Consider the following 18,690-nt stretch of genomic DNA (forward strand, 5'->3'; position numbering starts at 1 on the left):
CTCGCGACTCAGCCGCGCCCGGCCCCACCTGGGGGATGATGGTGATCTTGAACCGCAGGTCGTGCAGGCCGATCTTGGCAATGTTGATGCCGTCGATAATGATCTCTCCCTCGGCAGACTCGTTGATCCGAAACAAGCCCAGGGTCAGGGATGACTTCCCAGCTCCTGTCCGCCCCACGATGCCCACCTGTGGGACAGGAAGGGCCCAGCGTGAGGGGGGAGAGCCGCTCTCTGCGGGTCCCCATCTGCCCCAGAATAACCTCGCTTCAGGCATCGGCCCCAGGGCAGTCAGTCATCTGGTCGCCCTTCTCCCTCACCACTTTCCCAGGGGCTGTTTGGGCCAGAGGTCAAGGACTCCCTTTTCTCTGCCAGCTCTTTTTATGAGCTACTAGAGACCTCCAAAGAGACAGGCATCAGGCAGGAGAGGTTTTCAATAGGCCCTATTATTGTCAACTCAAGATAATATTAACAATCAGGTACGTCCGTCACGCTGTTTTTTTACTTCTTTGATGGTGAGTTTCCCATCCTAAGCTGTTGAAATAGCTCAGATTCAAGCAGATCCCCCTGGACACCCCCTATCCCTCCCCCAGCTGTGTGAGCAAAAAGGGGTTAATGGGCGTGACCTGGTCTCTGGGCTCCCCATGTAACAGCCCATGATTAATGGTCCTGACACCCAAATACAACTCTCGCCTTCTCATCTGGGCTCTGCAGAGCAGGCTCCCCCCACCCTCCGACAGTGATGGCACAGAGCAGCCTCCTGACATAACATAAGCCCTAAAGCCTCAGCGAGATCACCGCCCTCTCTGCTCATCCCCTCGTTGTAAGTTAGAGAAACTGTCTCGTGGGAACGGAACATTCTGAGCCTTGTGTTAGGGACAAATTTAACAAGTCCATATGTTTGGCGACGAAAGAAGCACTGTCCCCTGGAAAACGGCCAGGAAGACCCTTGGTCTAATTTCTGAGGCGGGTGTGAGGGTCTCAGGGGAAGAAGGATTGTCTTCCGGGAACAGCTTGGGATCAAGGGTATGTTTCAAAATTCTGATAATTTCCCATGTCCCTTGAGCCAATCCCTAGCAGTGATGGTGACATCTTTCTATCCTAGAGACTACAAACTCAGTGCCTACTCAGGGGCCACGCAGGTCCCTGATGGGGTGCGGAAGGACCAAGTGAACTGGGAAGCACACATCTTGGCTAGAAGGAGCCAGGCGAGGAGTATGGGCCCAGAGGGCCTAGATGATGTGCTCTTTCAAGAAAAGCAGGAAATGGATTTTTATATAAAACGTTCAAGATTTTTTAATATTTGCAACTTATTCAACTTTCCCACCCCCCCAAACCCATCTGTGGGCCTCATGTGGCCCTTAGGCTACCAGTTTGCAGTCCTGTCAGACACTCTGAGCAGCTCTTACTTCCACAACCCCTCCCAAAAATGGCCACGCCATCCTGTCGTATGGAGCCATGACAGACTGGGGGAATGACGAAACCTATACCCGACGTGGACAGGCGGGGGGGCCAGTGTGCACCCACCTTTTCCCCTCCCTCGATGGTGACGTTGATGTGCTTGAGCACCAAGTCCAGGTCGTCTCGGTAACGCAGGCCGAAGTCCCGGAATTCCACGCGGCCCACCTGGGGCCAGGTGCTGGGGGGAGCCCTCTCCTCAATCCGCCAGGGAGCCTGCGAATGGGGGGGTGGCGGGTGAATAAGGAACCTGAGGGCCACCTCACACGCTCCAAGGCTCCACAACCGCTCCAGCCTCACCTCCCTCTCTCTCTCTCTCTCTCTCTCGCTCACTCTACTTCCCACAATGACGTCAGGGCGGTTCCTCAAAGACAAGACACCCACACGTCCTGCTGCTGGGCCTTTGCACCCGCCGCTCCCTCTGCCTGGATGGCTCTTCTCCAAACTATCCATTCAGCCTGCTCCCTCTCGTCCTGCAGACCTCAGGTCGATTCAGACCTTCCACCTAGCCCTGCACCCCTCTCTCCTCACCCCTGCTTCATTCTCCTTCAGAGCACCAACCATTCAGTCACCCACACCCACTGGAATAACCATTCTGTGAGGACAGGTTCTTTTATTGTTTATTTACTGTCACATTCTAGGGCCCAGAGCACATAGTAGGTGCTCAATGCATAATTAAGGACTGAATGAATGAATGAGGGGTCTTCTCTGACAGGCACAGGGTTGACTGCCTTCCAGGTCTGGAGCACAATAATTAAAGTGGCAGCAAACACTTCAAGGTCCCTCTGTCGTATCAGCTCATTTAATCCGCACTATACACTCCCTTACGTGGAGTCCTGTCATTATCCTCTGTTTATACGCGAGGAAACTGAGACACAGAGTTAGGTAAGTAACTTGCCCCAGGTCACACACCCCTATTTCTGAAAAGCTTCTGACTTCAGTTCAGCATTTCCTGAGGTCTCCAACTGGTGATGCTCTGGGCTAGGCTGGGGGCTATCTTTGGGGAAAGCTAGGAATAGAGAGAACAATAAAAAAGAATACATATCCTTCCCTATGAAGTTCTTATAGTAACTTTTCTTACAACAAGCATATTTCCTTTTATAATCTATGTATACAAATGAAAGGGACATGCTATAAGAACAGAGAAGGGACTGGAGAGAAATGAGTGGGACTTTCTAACTATAAATATATATTATATATAATATATCAACACAGAAGTCAACATATACATTTTAATAGTGGTAGGACTCTGGGTGATCTTTACTGTCTCGTATTTTTCAAATATGCTCTTATTCTAAAAGTATAAAAACAAATAAAGAGGTAAAAGCAAGTAAAATATTTTTTGTAAAACAAATTAAATTGAATTGCACACTTTAAATGGGTGACTTGCATGGCATGTGAATTATATCTCAAAGCTGTTACAAAAAAATAAATTATTCAGTACAGAGTGGGAAACTCCTCAGTAATGCAATCTTATTCCCACAGGGGGCACTCACACCCTTCTGAATGGTCTCTGATGAAGTGGGACCTGGTTCACCACGTCAGAGCATTAAAGGACCAGAGACATAAGTCACCTCTGTAAATCGTTTAAGAGAGAGTTTCACTGGGGCCACCTTGGTGTCATTCCCAAGGAGCATTTTCTTGGGAGGCGGTGTGGCACCATGGTATAGACCCAAATCCTGGGTCTGCCATTCACCAGCCATGTGATCTTAGGCCAGTAATTCAATCTCTTTGTGTCTCAGTTTCCTCACCTATAAAATGGGGATAATGATAGAATGTGAGTTATAAGGCTGTGTAAAGATTATATGAATTACTCTATGTGAAATGTTTTAGGACAGGGCCTGACACCTCCCCAAGGACACAATATGTGTCCCTATTATTACTGGTGGTGATGGGGATGGTGACATCTCCAGGCATTACTGCTATTGTCATTATCATCACCACGACTGCTACCGGTGGTGGTGTGCAGGCAGAATAAGGCAGTTAGTAGGGGCAACATGCCACTGAAGTCTGGAGACTTGGGTCCTACTAACCACATGTGTGACCTTGGATAAGCCATCATCTCTCCCTAAGGTACCTTTCCTCTATCTATAAACAATAACTGCAGCGTTTCCCAAACTTGGGTCAATTCCTTACAAATATGATGATTTTTGCAATATCCATGCACTAATTCTCGTTTTGAATAGTCTGACTTTGAATACTTTTAATTAACTCATATATACTTAATTTTAAAATGTATTTAAAAAGGGAACTAGTCTCCTTTCCATAATACAAGTCCCCTATAAAAATACATAACAAATAACAGATTATTTTTGTCAGACAGAGGTTGCCTGTTGGGCTCAGAGGGAGCCCTCTATGGATAAAGCCACACAGAAGATCATGGCCAAGAGGTCAGGCCAGGGGCTTGCTCTACCTCCTTCTCGATTTCGGAATACTCCTTGAGTCTCTCCACGGCCACAATGTTAGTCTCCATCTCTGACGACATCCGAACGAGCCAGTTCAAGTAGGTGGTAACCTGTGAGTGGAAGAGTTTCTAGAGTGAGCCTGAGTTGCTTTATTTTAATGAAGTAATTATGGGTTATGAAATATTTCCGTTGAGAAAGGTACTGAAAACAACCCCACACACAGTCTTCACCCAGACTTGCTCCACTGCATCTCTTAAGCAAGAAACACATTTCAAAATCACCCCTGGGCCACACCGGTAGACAGAAGGAAATGAGAAAGTATTTTGAACTATGTAACAGGAAAACACAATGTATCAAAATTTGAGAGATGCCAGTTAAAGCAGTGCTTTGAGGGAAATTTATAGTGTTAAAAGCATTTCTTATAGTTGGAGGCATCGAGGCCACATGCCTAATTTCTCTGCTGCTCCAGTTGGTCACTGGGCTCTAGACTCGCTCCTCAAATTCCAACAAACTCTTTTCCTCTCCACCAATCAATCCCACAGGGACTCAGAGCAAAGGCCCAAGAACCTGACAACTGGCTCCCCCATTAAGAGAAATGCAAAATCCAGCAAGTTCATCCCCTCTTACCTGCAACGAGTAAGATACTGAGAGGCCCACCAAGCCGGCGCTAAGGCTGTGCCGGGAGATCACAGCAAACAGAGCGGCAAACAGGACGATGCAGTTGCCCACACACTCCAGCCGCACGGCCAGCCACCTGCATGAGACACACAGACAGACAGACAGACACACACACACCTGGAGTCAGCTTTTCAGAGACTTGGTTTCCGGTTCCAAGCGGGGGGTACTTTGCTAACTGAAATAACCCGACATTTCTGAAAGACGCCTTCTCTGCCCTGCTCATAAGGCACGAGGGGAAGGAGGGTCGAAGGGGCAGTATTTCAGTCATTCCTCATTCACCTGGCAACCCCAGGTATTAAAACAGAGTTCTCCAGAAGCAATCTTCCCAGGAAACGAAGCTTGCCTTTTGAAGAACCAACTTTTTCTCACTGAAATCTTTAAGATATAACCCATGTATGCATTTTTCAAAAAAGACATCCTGGAAAATTCCTAAATACTAAGAAGTCATGCACTGTAAGAGGCACCACTGATTTAAAATAACCTTCTCTTGGCAGAAGCGGTGGGTGGAGGGGTTGAGAAATAAACCACCCTTTTCAATGCAGCTGTTAAGTGTTCCCACACCCAGATCGTTCTCATCTCAGAAACTTGAAAATGGATTGTTTCACTTTTTAAAATATAAACAGATATTTTAATGGTTTAAAGCTAATGTTTGTAAGACATCACACAGCATTGGGAATATTATTTTAATGTTTCAAAATGTAAAGCATTCCAGGGAAATGGTCGTGTGAACGTGCTGTTCACTACAGCCCTGAAGATCCACGGGACTCTTCACGGGGTGAGCTACTCTCACACACAGACCGGAGACTGTGACAAACCCTAAAAAGTCTGCCAGGGAAGGCAAGGGCTCCAGTAATCCACAGTGTCCCACCCAGTCTTACACTATCGGGTTATATTGTGTGTGATGGACTGACAGCTGGTTCTGAGGGCTCGCTTTCAGGCTGTTACCCCCGCCCCAGGGTTTACCACCCCATATCTCAAAAAGTACATCATGATGCAAGCGAGTAAGGAGGACACTATTTTAGGGATAAATCTGACAGAGCCAGTAATTAGCAAGCGTCTGTCCCTTTTTTAGATTAATATTAGTCAATCATTCTTGATGCCCCAAATGGCAATTTCACATGGTTCAACCTAATACCGTGTTTCCCGGAAAATAAGACCTAACCGGAAAATCAGCCCTAGCATGATTTTTCAGGAGGACATCCCCTGAACATAAGCCGTCATGCATCTTTTGGAGCAAAACTTCATGTAAGACCGGGTCTTATTTCCGGGGAAACACGGTATTAGGAATAGCTTCCCATACTCACGATGGGGTTGGTGGGGTGAGGGGTGATCACCCTGAGCTGGGAACTATTGTAGGAAAACACTCAATAGCTGAGTCTGTTGGTCACTGGTGATCTTGTACCCCCAGCATGACAGCCAAAGGACAGTTCCCGCATCCACGGGGAGGGCCTCCGTTTGGCTTCCCGCCCCCTCCCCAGCCGCTGCGCCCACCTGTTGGCCACGATGCCGGGGTAATACGCCTTCTGGTTCTCGTCCACCTTCAGGTCGCTCTGGCGGATGAAGCGCTCCTGCTCCGCGAAGGCCCGGATGACGCTGACCCCCAGCAGCGTCTCGTTGAAGTGGGAGTAAACTGGAGAGCGGCTGACCGATTCCAGGCGCTTCAGCTGCCGGGAGGAGGCCACGTAGAACTTCTGCGGGGAGAACGGAAGCGGGACGTGGCGGAGCTGCCCCAGTGAGACGTCCAGGAGGCAAAAAGCTGGCGCTGGACTGCTCGTCACCGGGGTCTCTGCTCGACAGGTGAACTGCGGGTGCACAGCCAACAAGAACGACGCGGGGACGCCCCGATTCATAGCTGACACTTACGCAGAGCCCACACTCCTAGGCACTGTTTTAAATACTTCCGTGCACCTGCTCATTTAATACTCACCAAAAACCTCTTGGGTGCTCGTTCCTGTCTTACCCAGTCACTAAGGCACAAAGAAGTTGGCTAACCTCTTCCCTAAGTTCATGTGGCAAGGAAGTCGCAGAGCTGGGATTTGAACCCGGACAGCCTGGCCGCAAAGTGCCAACCTCTGCACCATACAGCATCTCTGAAGCCACTGACCTCTAGGGTTTTACGGACCCAGCCGTGTGGCTTTCGGCACACATTTTGGGGACGATCAGACCTCCGCTCATACCTTGATTCCACCCGTTCGTGTGTGCAGAGAGTACATCTGTTCTGCTCCTGCCCTAAGCCGGGCACTCAGCCAGGGCCTGGCAGAGATAAGCTCTTGCTGGAGATGGAACAAAAGCAAATCACCCCTGGAAGCCTCGAGGAGCTGTGAACAGACGCGGGACTGGTCACCTAAGGACACGAGCTCTTTTGGCCTGAGTTATCTCACCTGTACAAATGGAACTGGTGAGACCGAGGGTCCCTAACTAGAGGCAGTAAAGATGAAATGTATAAGCAACTGCTTTACAAACAGAGCCGGAGGGATGAGCAACGGGTGGTTAGGGGCCGGGCCTCCCTGAGTCCTGCCCTGCGACAGGTGTCCTGGGCCATCTTGGGCCAGAGACCTTCCGCGGAGCGTACCAAATGGAATGGGCGGCTCTCAGGGCCTGAGGTTGCAGCTTCTTCCCGGACGGCAGCTCATGCAGTAACTTGAGCCCACAGTTGGGCAGCCTTCTGGGGCTCCCAAACCTCTGAAAGCTAATCCAGGGACCACAGCGATCTGGGCAGTCCCAGAAAGGGTGTTCTGCCAATTCCCCGAATGTGGGATTGATGACATCTCTCCTCCAGTGGCTCCCACTGCCTTGAATGAAATCCAGACCCCACGGCATGGACCAATGTGCCTGGGGGATCCCCCCTCATTACCCTCGACTGTGATCCCCTCTTCTCACTGGCTTTCTTTCTAAAGATCTCGGATGGAAACTGTTCTGAAGTGTTTTTTACCTGCTCAACTGACTCCACTTGTCAAGTCCTCAGAATTTTACTTACTGTGGAAATCTAGCCAGAGACAATTTTTTGTTAAGAAATAATCTGATTTCTAAATATCAGCTTCCCTTTGAAACTCTTTTCCGAGAGATGTAATGCAGCCCTGGACTTCCCTTCCTCTTCAGAGACCAAGGCAGCGCCTGGTGCTCACGAATAAAAATGACCACTCAACAAGCACCTGCCTCGTGCCAGGCAGTGGGCTGAGGCCTAAGACAAAACGACACGCAGCCGGGTGGTTTGCGTGGGTGCCAAACAATTCCAGAAATGCCTCATGCCAGCCAGCGAGAGGTCCCAACAGAATCCCACATCACCTTACCCCTCTTACATTACCTTTTTATGAAAATGACTTACTTTTCAATCAAAACAGTAACGTACAGCCATCGTAAAAAGCGTGGGGATGGGTGGGTGATATAGACAGGAAGATGAAATAAATGGTACATTAGTCCCTGTCCTGAAATAAACACTATTCAAATTCCAGTGTAGAGCCTTGTAGATCTTGTCCCGAAAAGAGAGAAAAAGAAAGTGTGTACGTGTATATATACCCATCCACACGCCCATCTAAAAGGCACTTTTTAATTGAGATGTAACACATACCTGCTGGAAAGTGCATTGAATCTTTACAGCGTGATGGCTTTTCACTTTTATCTATACTGCATACCTGCTACCTGATGACAGTCTTGGAACATTTTCAGCAATCCACAAAATTCTCGCGTCCTCTCAAACTCAATACCTCCTCTCGTCCCCATTCTCACTTCTATCGCCCTATCATTCATGCCTGTTCTTGAACTTCATAGAAACAGAATCAAACAGTGTGTGCTCTTCTGTGTCTGGTTTCTTTTGATCAAAACAGACAGTAGCCGTGAGATTCACCTATGCTGCGTGTGCCACCAGTTCCTTCCTTTTCATCGCTGAGTCCTACCCACCGTGTAAAGACACCACCGTGTACTCATCCATTCTCCCGTAACAGATATTTGAGGTGTTTCTACTTTGGGGCTAGTAGGACTCAAGATGGTAAGAACATTCTAGCACATACATATATTTTTAAACTAGATGCATTCTCTCGTTTCTTTTGCAGATTTACCGAGGAGTGAGGCTGCTGGGTTGCAGATGAGTGTATATGTAGCCAAAAGCCATTTTAAAAAAAAAAAAGAAGAAAAACCTTTCCCATAAGCCCAACCCTCGGACAGCCAATGCTTTCACGTTTTTTGCCTCCCTTTCCAGTCCTGCCCACTCATTAGGTGCATTTCGTCTTAGGTATAATGACAGCGTGCATACAACAGGCTCCTCTGCTACATTCACTTCCTTTGTTGTTTAGAAATAACACTGTTGGTGTTGTAACAGTGCCTTCCTAATTACCCCCGTTAAAGACACACATAAGGTTCCATCACAGAATCGCTCCATAGTAGCTGACTGGACCCAGGCCTCCTGGACCCCACGTGAGCAGGGCCCAGTGCACTTTTAGGCATAGAGCACTTCACAATCTCTTATTTTGTGCCGCGGTCGTTAAGCTCCCATCTGAACGGCCGTCTCCCATGACCAAGTGTGGTGCAGCTAACCTTGCAGGGGCAAGGAGAGGCAGGCAGCAGCGCCCTGACTACCAGCACAAGCTTTGGAATCACACAGACGAGTTCACACTCCCAGCTCTGCTTGTAGGGCCTCAACATGCTCATCTGTCACCTGGAAATACAGCCTGTGCTGCAATAACATAGGAAACCACAAGGGATGCTGACTCATGCGCCCTTGCCTGTTCCCCTCCCTCAATCTTGTTTTCTGAAATACAGATGTGATGGCTGGAGCACCAGGAGCCATCCTGGACCATGAGACCAACTTAAGAATGAAAAGCTTGTGCAAAGATGGTAGAACAAAGAAACAGTGAGGGAGTCTGGCTTCTTAAAATCATGGCGCTGCCATAGTGGCCCTTAGTAACCTATCTCTATGTTTCTAGTACAAGAGAGAAACGTAAACATCTACCATGTTTAAATGGCTGTTATTCCATCTCCACTGTCTACAGGGGCCTTGGGAACCAGAGAATTTCATGACATTTTTAAAGAAATTTCAATAATAAAAGGCATCTTTCTAGCTGTACTTTTTTTTTTCCTTTTATAACTCACCGCTACAAAAATGAAACCAATTTTTTTAGAAAAAAAGTCCATTTGGGTATCACATGTTAACAACAAAAGGTATTCAAAACTGAGGACAAACCGAACGCTCCCCCAGCCAAGCCGCAACAGCCTCGCACTGGACAAACAGTACGATGACGTGAGCCCTCGGCTCACACAGCACCGGGCTCCCGCCGGACCCCGCGAGCCCACCGCTTACCTGGACAAAGAAGTAGATGAGGCCGAGGGGGGGGATGATGACGGCGGCGATGGGCGTGGCCAGCAGGATGATGATGCAGGCGCCGATGACGTTGAACAGGGAGCCCATGAACATCTTGATGACCTGCGGGATCATGGAGTCCACCGTGTCCAGCTCCTTGGAGAAGCGGTTCACCAGGTTCCCACTAGGGGTCCGCTCGAAGAAGCTCATGGGGGAGCGCAGGACATTGTGTAGCAGGTCCAGGTGCAGGTGGCGGGAGGCGAAGATGCCCCCGACGGACAGTGCCATGGAGTAGCCGAACACCGCGACACCTGCAAACACTCGCGGTCAACGCCACAGTGGGGGAGGGGCTGGGGCAGCTGGATTCCTAGCTAATAATAACAATGATGATGACGACGATGGCTACTATTTCTTGAGCACTTACTGTGCGCAAAGCACTGTACTAGAGTTTTAAACAGGTATCTGATCCTTACGAAGACTATACATTCTGTCACTACCTACTTCACAGATGGGGAAAGTGAAGCTAAGACAGATGAACTCTCTCACCCTTGTCAATACTCTCAGCCAATCAGAAGCTTAGCTGGGGTTCCAGTCGTGGGGCCTGCTCCAGGGTCAAGTTCTTAACCTGTAGGCCGGACTCCCCTAGACCAGCCCTGTGCAGGGGAATTTTCTATGAGGATGGAAATGTTCTGTCTGCACTGTCCAGTGTAGGAGCCAATAACCACAGGTGGCCGCTGGGTACCTGAAATGTGGCCAGTGCAAGCGGACAACTGAGTGTTTCCTTATATTTCCTTCTCATGAACTGAAATGCAAATAGCCACCCGTGGCCTGTGGCTGTCGTCACAGGGCAGTACAGCTCTCGTGTTAACAGACGCTGCTGCTGTGTGAGCCCAGGAAAACCTCACACCCTCTCTGTGCACCACCTCCCCTCAATTATAATTTTGGAGTCCACAGTCCTTTGCCCTAGGAGAGGGTTAGGGACTGAGAAATTTAACAAACCCACGTCTTCTGGGTTTTTCCAAAGCCATTTCAAGAGACGTGTGGCCCCTCCCAACAACCCACAGGAGGGCAGCCATTCTTTGCAGAGAGGTGATTCCATAGGGATGGTGAGGCTTCAATCTTGGCCTTCTTGATCAAGGAAGAAACCCAAGAGGCACCGGCTAAAATGACGGGCCCTGGAGCCAACACTGCCCAGTCCTGTCCATCACCTACCAGCTGCAGGACCTTGCACAAGTCACTTAACCTCTCCACACCTCAGTTTCCTCATCTGTCAAATGGAGACAATGATACTTACCTGACAGCACTGTCAAATGTGAAGGGCCCGCCTGACAATGTGCATGGCGCACAGGAAGTGCTCAAAAATGTCAAATGTGGACACATGTGCTGTACACACGTATGTAACAGAGACCTTGAGTGTACATGTGTATGTACAGATACAGTCTTTATGGGCACACTGTGTAGAGAAGTGGTTAAGAGCCTGAGCTCTGAGCCAGACTGCCCTGTTCAATGCCAGCTCTGCCATGTATTAGCTGTGTGACTTTGGGCAACTTATTTAACCTCTCTGGGCCTCAGTTTCTGCATCTCTAAAATGGGGAAAATATTAGCTCCTACCTCATGGGATTGCTGCAAGGGTAACACAAGTTGAAACATGTACAAGTAATGTTGTGTTTGGGGACCTTCAGGGGACCAGACCACAAGAAGGGTAGACAGTGGGGTTTCCAACTTTTCACTATTGCCATTTGGGGCTGGATAATTCTCCATCGTGGGGGCTGGGCTGTGCACTGCAGGATGCGGAGCTGTATCCCAGGCCCCTAGATGCCAGCAGACCCACCCTCACTCTGAAGCTGTGACAACCCAAAGGATCTCTCTACGTTGCCAAATGCCCTTTGAGTCAAAAACCACTAGTATAAACTAATTCCCACCCTGGGACAGCAGGTACAAGTCCAGAAATGAGACTTTGCAGAAACCCCTTCGCCCTGATGGAGCACCAACGGGCGAGGGTCGTGCTCACCAAAGCTCCAGATGGCGTCTCTTCCTCAGCTTTCCTCATCTGCTGCTTAAGGGCACACTGGAGTTCCCTCCCCCACCCCCATTTCTTAGGGCCAACAAAGATTCAAGAAACAGTCATTCCTCACATATCTGAGTGTCTACTCTGGGACAGGCACCGCTCGTCTGGGTTTGGCGTGGTTGGGGCTCTACAAAACCCTGACAAGCGGGGGGACCGATCAATTCTCTAATAAGCCACAGAGGTGGTTCCAAATGCCAAAATCAGGGGGCGTGGGGGAGGGTGCAGAGGGGCGGCCCCCACCTTGCGAGATGCCCAGGGCTCCATAGACGCTCAGCCGGACCTCTGTGTGCTGCTGGGTCCCGTTGATGACGGGGTCATCGGTCCAGATGCTCAGCCAATAGTTGGAGGCCAGGGCGGCCACGTGGTTACACAAGAAGAGGAAGATGCTCACGAAGGAGATGAGAAGCCCCACGGCTTTCATGTATTCCCAGTACACGGCGAGCTTGACCTGGGGGCCACGGGACACAGGCGTCTTACACAATGCGCCCCCCCACATCACCCCCGCCCAAGGCCAGCTCCCTCCCTGTGCTCACACCTATGACACCCGCCCGTCCCCCCTTAGTTAGGCGACCAAGAAAGTCGGCCACAGAGAAAGTCAAGGTCTCTGCCATCGCTGGGCGTGGTTTCAGCAAACTCCAGGCATCTTTCCTTGTCTCATTGTCCTGCCAAGCTTTTCAAGCTGGATGTGGGGGTCACAAAAGTCATGTCTGAATTGCAGTCTGGTTGAAAGGTAACAGGAAAAAGATCAGCGGTCTGATGTATAACTGGGTGCTTCCTTTTGATTTTTCTTTCTCTAGTCTCTAGTTTCTAACTGAAATAGTGGGGAGAGGGTCGGGCTAAAGAACATGATTATTTCCCAGTTTGGTCCCTCACGCAGCTGAGCTGCCTGCTGTCCCTGGAATGACTCTGCAAGACTAGGGGACTCCTTCCTCATGAGCAGTGGAACGTGACAGCGTGGGAGGCAGAAGTGACCAGGCAGCTGAGCCCAGCTCCCCTCCTGATCCGACTTTGGCAAGTTTACACGCCCCTCCCACCCGTCTCTGTTTTTCTTACGTATAAAAATGCAGGTAACACTGGGACCCATCTCCTCTGGGTGGGTGGGATTATTTGGGGATCAAATGGGCCTGGAACCTCTGGCCTTTCCTTCTCAAGTGGGAGTCATTTCTCTGGTTCCCTGGGTCAGCAAATGGGGGGGACACGCTATAGCCACCTCTGTCCCTGGCCATGGATGTGATGGCAAGATGAGGGGAGAAGCCAGGAACAGGGGGTCCCAGGAGATTCACATCCAGGTAGGTCTGAACGCACCCTCAGGGGTTCCCATACCACCTTCATGGGTTGGTTGTTTTTATCTGTGTACTAATTTTTTCACTTATTTGAAAAACTCTATTTCCCTGTTCTTAAAAAAGAAAAAGAAAAAAAAAACAACACATTTATTTAAAAAAAATAAACTTTAGATCATTGCCACAAGTAGAAAATTACTGACACTTGCCCAAAACAGGTGACTGTAAAAATATTACAACAGAAGGAGAGCTTGAGACCCATTCTGCTTGTTAGAAAGAAAAGACAGCAACTGTTACTGCTAAAGATTGGAATGTGTGCGTCCCCCAAAAATCCATACATTGAAATCCTAACCCCCAATGTGACGGCAGTAGGAGCTGGGGCCTTTGGAAGGTGTGAGGTCGTGAATGGGGTTAGCACCCTGAGAGTGAGACCCCAGGGAGTCTCCCCGCCCCTTCAGCCATGTGAGGACACAGGAAGAAGGCAGCCGTCTATGAACCAGGAAGCCGGCCGTCACCAGATCTGAACCTGCTCTTGGACTTGCCAGCCTAGGGAAGTGTAAGCAATGAATGTGTTTCCAAGCCATCCGGTCTACGATATTCTGTTACAGCAGCCCAAACGGACTGACAGGTATTACAGACAAGCTAGCAACCAACAGAGATTCTTCCTGATGTAAGCACAAGGGCTAAAAGAGAAACGAAAAGAAAAACCAACATTGTTTCAGACGATGTGACTTAGTGTTCTTCTGTGCCGTTGTCTGGGACAGCCTGAAACAACCGGACCCTGCGTGGTGGGAAGTGTCCAGGTCACCTACGGCTAACGAGAGGCCCCCAGCTGCTCCAAGGAGGTGACAGTCAGTACAGCAGAGCCGACAAATGCCCACCCTGGAGTCTGACTGCCAGGGTTCAAATCCCCGCTCTGCCACTCACTGGCTGTGACCTTGGGCAACCACCTAGGCTCCCAGGCCTCGGGGTCCCGCGCTTACAGAGCACGTACTTTTACAGGCTCCTCGTGAGGACGACACGAGCTAACCCCTCGTTCAGGGAGCCGGTGCTCACCTTCCCTGTCTGGGCCTTGTCGGCCTCCATCAGCTTCCAAGTGTCCTCCTTCTTGGTCTCAGCTTTCTGCAGCTCGGCGGTGCTGTTGTGTTGCCGGCTGACGTCCCCGCTGTAGGACGAGGAGCTGCTGAGCTGTCTAGGAAAAGCAAGGCACATGGGTGTCAGCCAGTGGAAGCCCCAACAAGGTACCAAACCAGCTCAATCACCTGATTTTACGACCCAGAGCGGGGAAGGCATTACTCAGTAAGCTTTTCTTGCCCACCAGTGGTCGTCAGCTTCACGCACACCATCACTCATTACCAGAGATCATGTGGCCTTTCTGGGTAGGTTGAGCCACATGGCTGGGACCCCGTCCCATCTCCCCACAGGCAGGAGCAGAAACGTGGTATCTGGAGAACCCATGGCAACAGGCGTCCCTCCCTGCACTTACCTCTGCAGTTGCTTTCCCACAGCGTCCGTCACCACCATGCCGTTCTCCATTTGCTTCGTCTCTTTCCCTGGACCGCTCAGGCCTGCTAACCCTGGCAGAAGACAGAGTAAGGGGGAATCGTGGTTCCAAGAGCCAACGCCAAAATCAAAGACAAGGAAAACGTGTCACTTGGGAAGGAGATGGCCGATAATCTGGCCGCCAGTAAGCTGAGAAAGCAAGCCCTGCTTTGCTGAGGCCACCAGCAGGCGCCCGGCTGGGGTGCAGCAGATATCAACTAGCTAGCTACCGACTGGTTCCCTTGGGGCAGAGATGGCTTTGCAGCCGTCTTGAGGGCCCCAATAGCTGAGGGCCCTGGGCCTGAGCGGGTGCCCTGTGCCATCAGTGATGGGTACAACTCTGTTCAGCGGACAGTCTCTTTGCTATGTGAGGCTTGGGGCCAGGCGGCAAGGAACCACACATGGGGAAAGGGCACAGCCCCCTGGTCCCCAAGCATCCCCAGCTAAGAACCAGTTTTGGCACCAGCCAGTGGAGCCCCAGGGGTCCCCTGCCATGCCAAGAGTTAACCCTTTGGTTGCTGGATCACAGGGAGGTCCAGAAGGTCCAGGGTAGGGGGTACCTGGGGCAGTGGCTGCTCCCCCAATAGTAAGGAAATATTTTAACAACTGATATGGCCACCATGGGGCACAGCAGCCGTCTGCGCCAATCCCAGGAAACACCCACCTGTCAACACTAATCCCCTTAACCTCAACAGTGATGGCTAACATTTATCAAGTGAGTTCTTTGACCTCTGTGCTGACATATATTATCTCCTTTAATCTTCCCAACTACTCACTGACACATTTATTACCCCTGACTCTGCTCTGATTTCCTATTTTGGGGAGACAGAAAGAGAGAATATGAGACAGAAGCACAATCGAAGGCTCCAAAGGGCTGACCCCAGGAGAGGAGGGGAGGGATGCAGGAGAGGAGTTACAAAGGGGATAAACACGCAGCCAGGGTGACCTGGGAACATGCTGGTATGACATGCATAAAAGCAGAAGCGAAAAAGGTAGGCACTCTGGGGTGACAGCCATGCGAAGACAAAGAGAGAAAGCTGCTCATTCCGGGGCGGTCGGGGGTGGGTGGAGCTCCGAGCTGTGATTCTCCATCTGGGCTGTGAACCAAACACCCGGGGATGCCCGGGATGCAGCCCCAGGGCCAGCAGTGACTCTGCCAGGCAGATGAGGCCTCCACGCTGAGCTAGAACAGTCAGGAGCGAGGTGTTCTCTCCCTTCCTAGCTGCGCGCACTTGGAAAGCGATAAACCTGAGCCTCAAGTGTGAACTTCCACGTGTGCGAAATGGGGGTCAGAGCAGGCCCTGCCCTCGTGAGCAGGAGGATGGATGAGGCAGTCACGCACGCCGGGACAAGCTCCCCTGTGGTGCTATCGCCGTCTGTATAGTAGGCGCGCTCTACAGGGAGTCTGGTGCACAGCCAGGATTGAGAACCACCGCTTTCAACGTTTCCTTTAAAGTCAGAATCTTTTCTTTTTAATTAAAGAAAACCCTAAGCTGAACAAAACAGGAGTGATAACAGGGGGTACTTCCCAGACAGCACATGCTCAGTGCTCATCTCCATGCCAGGATCAGGGGTCCGGGCCTGGCCCTGACCACCTTTCTCTGTGCAGGGAGGGGGATGCCTGAAGGCGTTCCTGCCCTCTGGGCGGATGCCTCAGGGAGCCTCCACTGTCCCCCCGGCTCCCAGGCCAGCCTCTGGAAGCCTCAGCCCTCCCTTCCTGCTCCTCAGTCAGCACCAGCCACCAGGACTGGACGGGAGCCCGCACAGCGGCCTCCTGACGGCCTCCCCTTCGTAGCCCACTTTGCCCACAGACTGATGCACCCACTGGGGCACTGGAAAGTGCTCCTGTGCAAGAGGAGGGACTAAGAGTCCAAGAAGGGCAACGCGAGTGTGTGTGTCCACCGTCCCTCTGCCTTCTTTGCAGGCGATCCGCCCTCCCCGTTCCTTTGGTCTTGGCAGGCCTGTTCGTCAGAGTGCCCAGACTCCACCAATCAAGCAGGGGAGGGGGGCGCTGCCCAAGGTCGGCCCATCAGAACCCCACTTCCAGAGCTGTGAACTGTCATTGGCCCCACAAGGACCAAGGCAGTCCTACCTGAGTCCTGAGGGAGTCTCATTCCCAGAGTTCCTGTTTCTCCCAGGCCTGCGTGCCCAGGTTCGCCCTTAGTTTCTGAGCTACCTGGTGACCTTCTAGTAAACACCCTTGTTGTTAAGTGGCCGAGTCACCTTCTGGGGCTTGTAAAAGGGCCCTCAGTCGGGACCTTCAGCCACATACTGCTGGTTATGGAAGGCAGGAGGGATGGGCCTGCTCCAATGGGCAGTTTAGGCCTTTGTGTCACCAGAGAGTGACAGGGCAGCGTTTCCTGCTGAAATTCTGCCAGCAGACATCCCCCCTCGGGGCACCGACAGCCGCCTGCAGGAACCACCTCGGTGCTCACCGCCTGCACTGTCGTGGCCTGCCTGGCGCTTGACCATGCCCAGAAGGCACGAGGCCCCTCATGATCAAACTGCTGCCATTCATTGTCCCTCTACTGTGTGCCACGCCTTTCACAACCAGTATCTCCTTCAAGGTGACGTGGTCATCTGACCTGTGCGACAGCAAAGCTTAGCCAAGGTCACCCCGCTGATGAGTGGGAGAGCTGGAGATTCACACCGTACCCCGAAGGGCCCACCACGAAGCCTGGCACATGGTAGGTGCCCAATAAACATCTGCTGGGTGAACGGTGGAGGAGGGCGGAAGTGCAGACGTACAGGGGCCCCTCCCAGGCATGCAGCCGCGGGACAAGTCCATGTACAGCCTCGCTGGGCAAGCACGGCCAGCTGTCACTGACCTTTCTCCTCTTCGCCCTCCACTTTGCTGCCTGGGGAGTCACAAGAGGCAAGAAAGTGTTAAGAACCCGGGCAAAACTCCACCCCCCCCAACCCACGCTCCCACTTAAATTCCCAGAGGGGATGGGTGGATGTCTTCTCTTCAGGGCGAGAGCCAAGGATGGCTGAGGGACCTGCGGCATTTGTACCTCAGTTTCCCCATCCCACATGTTCTGGGTGAGCCCTCATAAGCACACTGCACGAAACCAGCCCCTTTCTCTAAAAGTTATAACCATAAGCGATGAAACATAAAAAGAGCTAGGAAAACGCAGACCAACTTTCCGTCTTTCTGCCTGTTTTCATGGCAGCAGAGGAAAAGAAAGGAAGAATTACAGCATGGCAGGGCAGGCCTGGCAGCTAAGGGGCGGCACGGGCCTCGGGCATCAGCTCCAGCTCACGGCCTTTGTTCTTTAAGGACAAGAGAGTCTGACTCTGAGCCGGCTACACATGGAGCCAAGAAATGGGGACAAGGTGACATGGCTCAGGTATCACCTTGGACCCTCCCAGGCCTGGATGGGGCCTGCTTCTCGGGGTTCTCCCAGCCTCCCAGGCTTGCCTCCAACACTAAGGTGTCCTTGTTATTTAGTGTTTTTCTCTGCCATCGAAGTGTGAGCTGGACTGGGTCTTCTCCACCACTTTATCCCCACACCTTGCAGCTCAGACGCCATGGGAGGTCGTACAGGATGTGCACTGCACAATTCAAGGCACACCATTGCACATGGTGGCCCAAGTACCAGGTGCCCTATGGCTAACCACAAGCACACTGTACACATCTGATGGGCAGAGGGACAGATTAACAGATGATTAAAAGATGAAGCAAGTAAGCACAGGTGACCTTTCAATGCCAGAAGGGGCCACAGTGGCCACTGCGGTGCCATCTCATAGCCCGGACCCACAAAGCTGGTTTCTAAACCAGCCCTGAGAGAAATGAGTAAAATCCTCTCCTGGTTTCTTCTGATCTGGGATATTTATGGAGCTGGATTAACGTCTAAACTCCAAAAGCCTATAAACTGTTTATGCAGGGCATGACTTAAACAAGCAAGGAGGAATTCATTCATTCACTTAACACATTTATGTGACAAACACTGCTCTCAGCCCTGGGGA

The 18,690-nt window shown here is 51.1% G+C and overlaps 1 protein-coding gene across 2 annotated transcripts in view; it reads right to left on the reverse strand.

Moving 5' to 3' along the window:
* The window catches only part of ABCC1 (ATP binding cassette subfamily C member 1 (ABCC1 blood group)), a 114,547-nt gene that overhangs the window by 2,596 nt on the left and 93,261 nt on the right, over window positions 1-18,690 (reverse strand). The window contains exons 20-29 of one of the 2 annotated variants that reach the window (XM_074322976.2): window positions 17,550-17,579; window positions 14,666-14,756; window positions 14,236-14,371; window positions 12,140-12,347; window positions 9,832-10,142; window positions 6,030-6,229; window positions 4,488-4,614; window positions 3,869-3,970; window positions 1,525-1,671; window positions 29-187 (exon numbers count right to left, since the gene is read on the reverse strand). In XM_074322976.2, the coding sequence (XP_074179077.2) occupies window positions 29-187; window positions 1,525-1,671; window positions 3,869-3,970; window positions 4,488-4,614; window positions 6,030-6,229; window positions 9,832-10,142; window positions 12,140-12,347; window positions 14,236-14,371; window positions 14,666-14,756; window positions 17,550-17,579 (1,511 nt within the window). The remainder of the gene's footprint in view (window positions 1-28; window positions 188-1,524; window positions 1,672-3,868; window positions 3,971-4,487; window positions 4,615-6,029; window positions 6,230-9,831; window positions 10,143-12,139; window positions 12,348-14,235; window positions 14,372-14,665; window positions 14,757-17,549; window positions 17,580-18,690) is intronic. The other variant, XM_074322977.2, reaches the window with a different exon arrangement.

This window comes from Rhinolophus sinicus, chromosome 10 (genome assembly GCF_057876585.1).
Source record: "Rhinolophus sinicus isolate RSI-liver-muscle chromosome 10, RSI-T2T, whole genome shotgun sequence".
Lineage (NCBI taxonomy): Eukaryota > Metazoa > Chordata > Mammalia > Chiroptera > Rhinolophidae > Rhinolophus > Rhinolophus sinicus.